The sequence below is a fragment of the Myotis brandtii genome, unplaced genomic scaffold (genome assembly GCF_000412655.1).
Source record: "Myotis brandtii unplaced genomic scaffold, ASM41265v1 scaffold485, whole genome shotgun sequence".
NCBI lineage: Eukaryota > Metazoa > Chordata > Mammalia > Chiroptera > Vespertilionidae > Myotis > Myotis brandtii.
The window spans coordinates 656,418-657,192 of record NW_005368527.1 but is presented as its reverse complement, the minus strand read 5'-3'; the positions used below and the strand labels follow the sequence as shown (position 1 = coordinate 657,192).

The 775-nt window shown below is 64.0% G+C and overlaps 1 protein-coding gene across 1 annotated transcript in view; it reads left to right on the top strand.

The window, feature by feature from the left end:
- Nucleotides 1-775, top strand: part of RASAL3 (RAS protein activator like 3) — a 12,517-nt gene that overhangs the window by 4,524 nt on the left and 7,218 nt on the right. Inside the window, 3 exon segments of the mRNA XM_014547775.1 lie at nt 1-118; nt 206-304; nt 686-769. Of these exon segments, the coding sequence (XP_014403261.1) occupies nt 1-118; nt 206-304; nt 686-769 (301 nt within the window).

The following is a 775-nucleotide window of genomic DNA, read 5'->3' as shown; positions in this document are numbered from 1 at the left end:
TGCTCTGGGCTCTCGGGAATCGCTGGCCACACTCTCTGAACTGGACCTGGGTGCCCAGCGGAATGTGCGGGTTTGGCCACTGCACCCCAGCCTCCTGGATGAGCCCCACTGCTTCCAGGTAAATGTGGGCAACTCTTCACGTCATCCCGATCCTTGGGCTTCACGCTTGGTCTCCACCGCGAGCTGGAATCCGCTTCCTCAACAGGTAACCTGGGTAGGCGGGAGCCGCTGCTTCTCTTGTCGCTCGGCTGCTGAGAGAGACCGCTGGATCGAGGACCTTCGTCGCCACTTCCAGCCCAGCCAGGTCAGCACTGCGGAAGGTCCAGGCCCCACCCCTTCCACGCTTTTGCCCGCCCGCACCTGTGCAACCGCTCTCAGACCCTCCTCATCTCGTACCAGCCCCTTGCACACGGGCCCGGGCCCTTCTTTTCCATTTGCACCCAAAGTCCCGCCGAGGAGGTAGCCGCCAAATCTTCCCACCGCAGCTGCTCTTCCGCACGCAACATCCCCGATTCTTCCGGGGGATCTCAGAACAGCTAAAGGGCTTCCGCGTGGTCCCCTTGGGACCCCTGTGGCCCCACTCTCTTCCCCAGGGACCCAGGGATTTCCCTGGGGACATGGGCCCGAGTTTCACCTCTGGTGCCCACCATCGAACACCCACTCCTCCCACCGCTCTGGTCCGCAGGACAACGTGGAGCGCGAAGAGACGTGGCTGAGCGTGTGGGTGCACGAAGTGAAGGGACTGCCCCGGACGGCGCCGGGAGTGCGCGTGGAG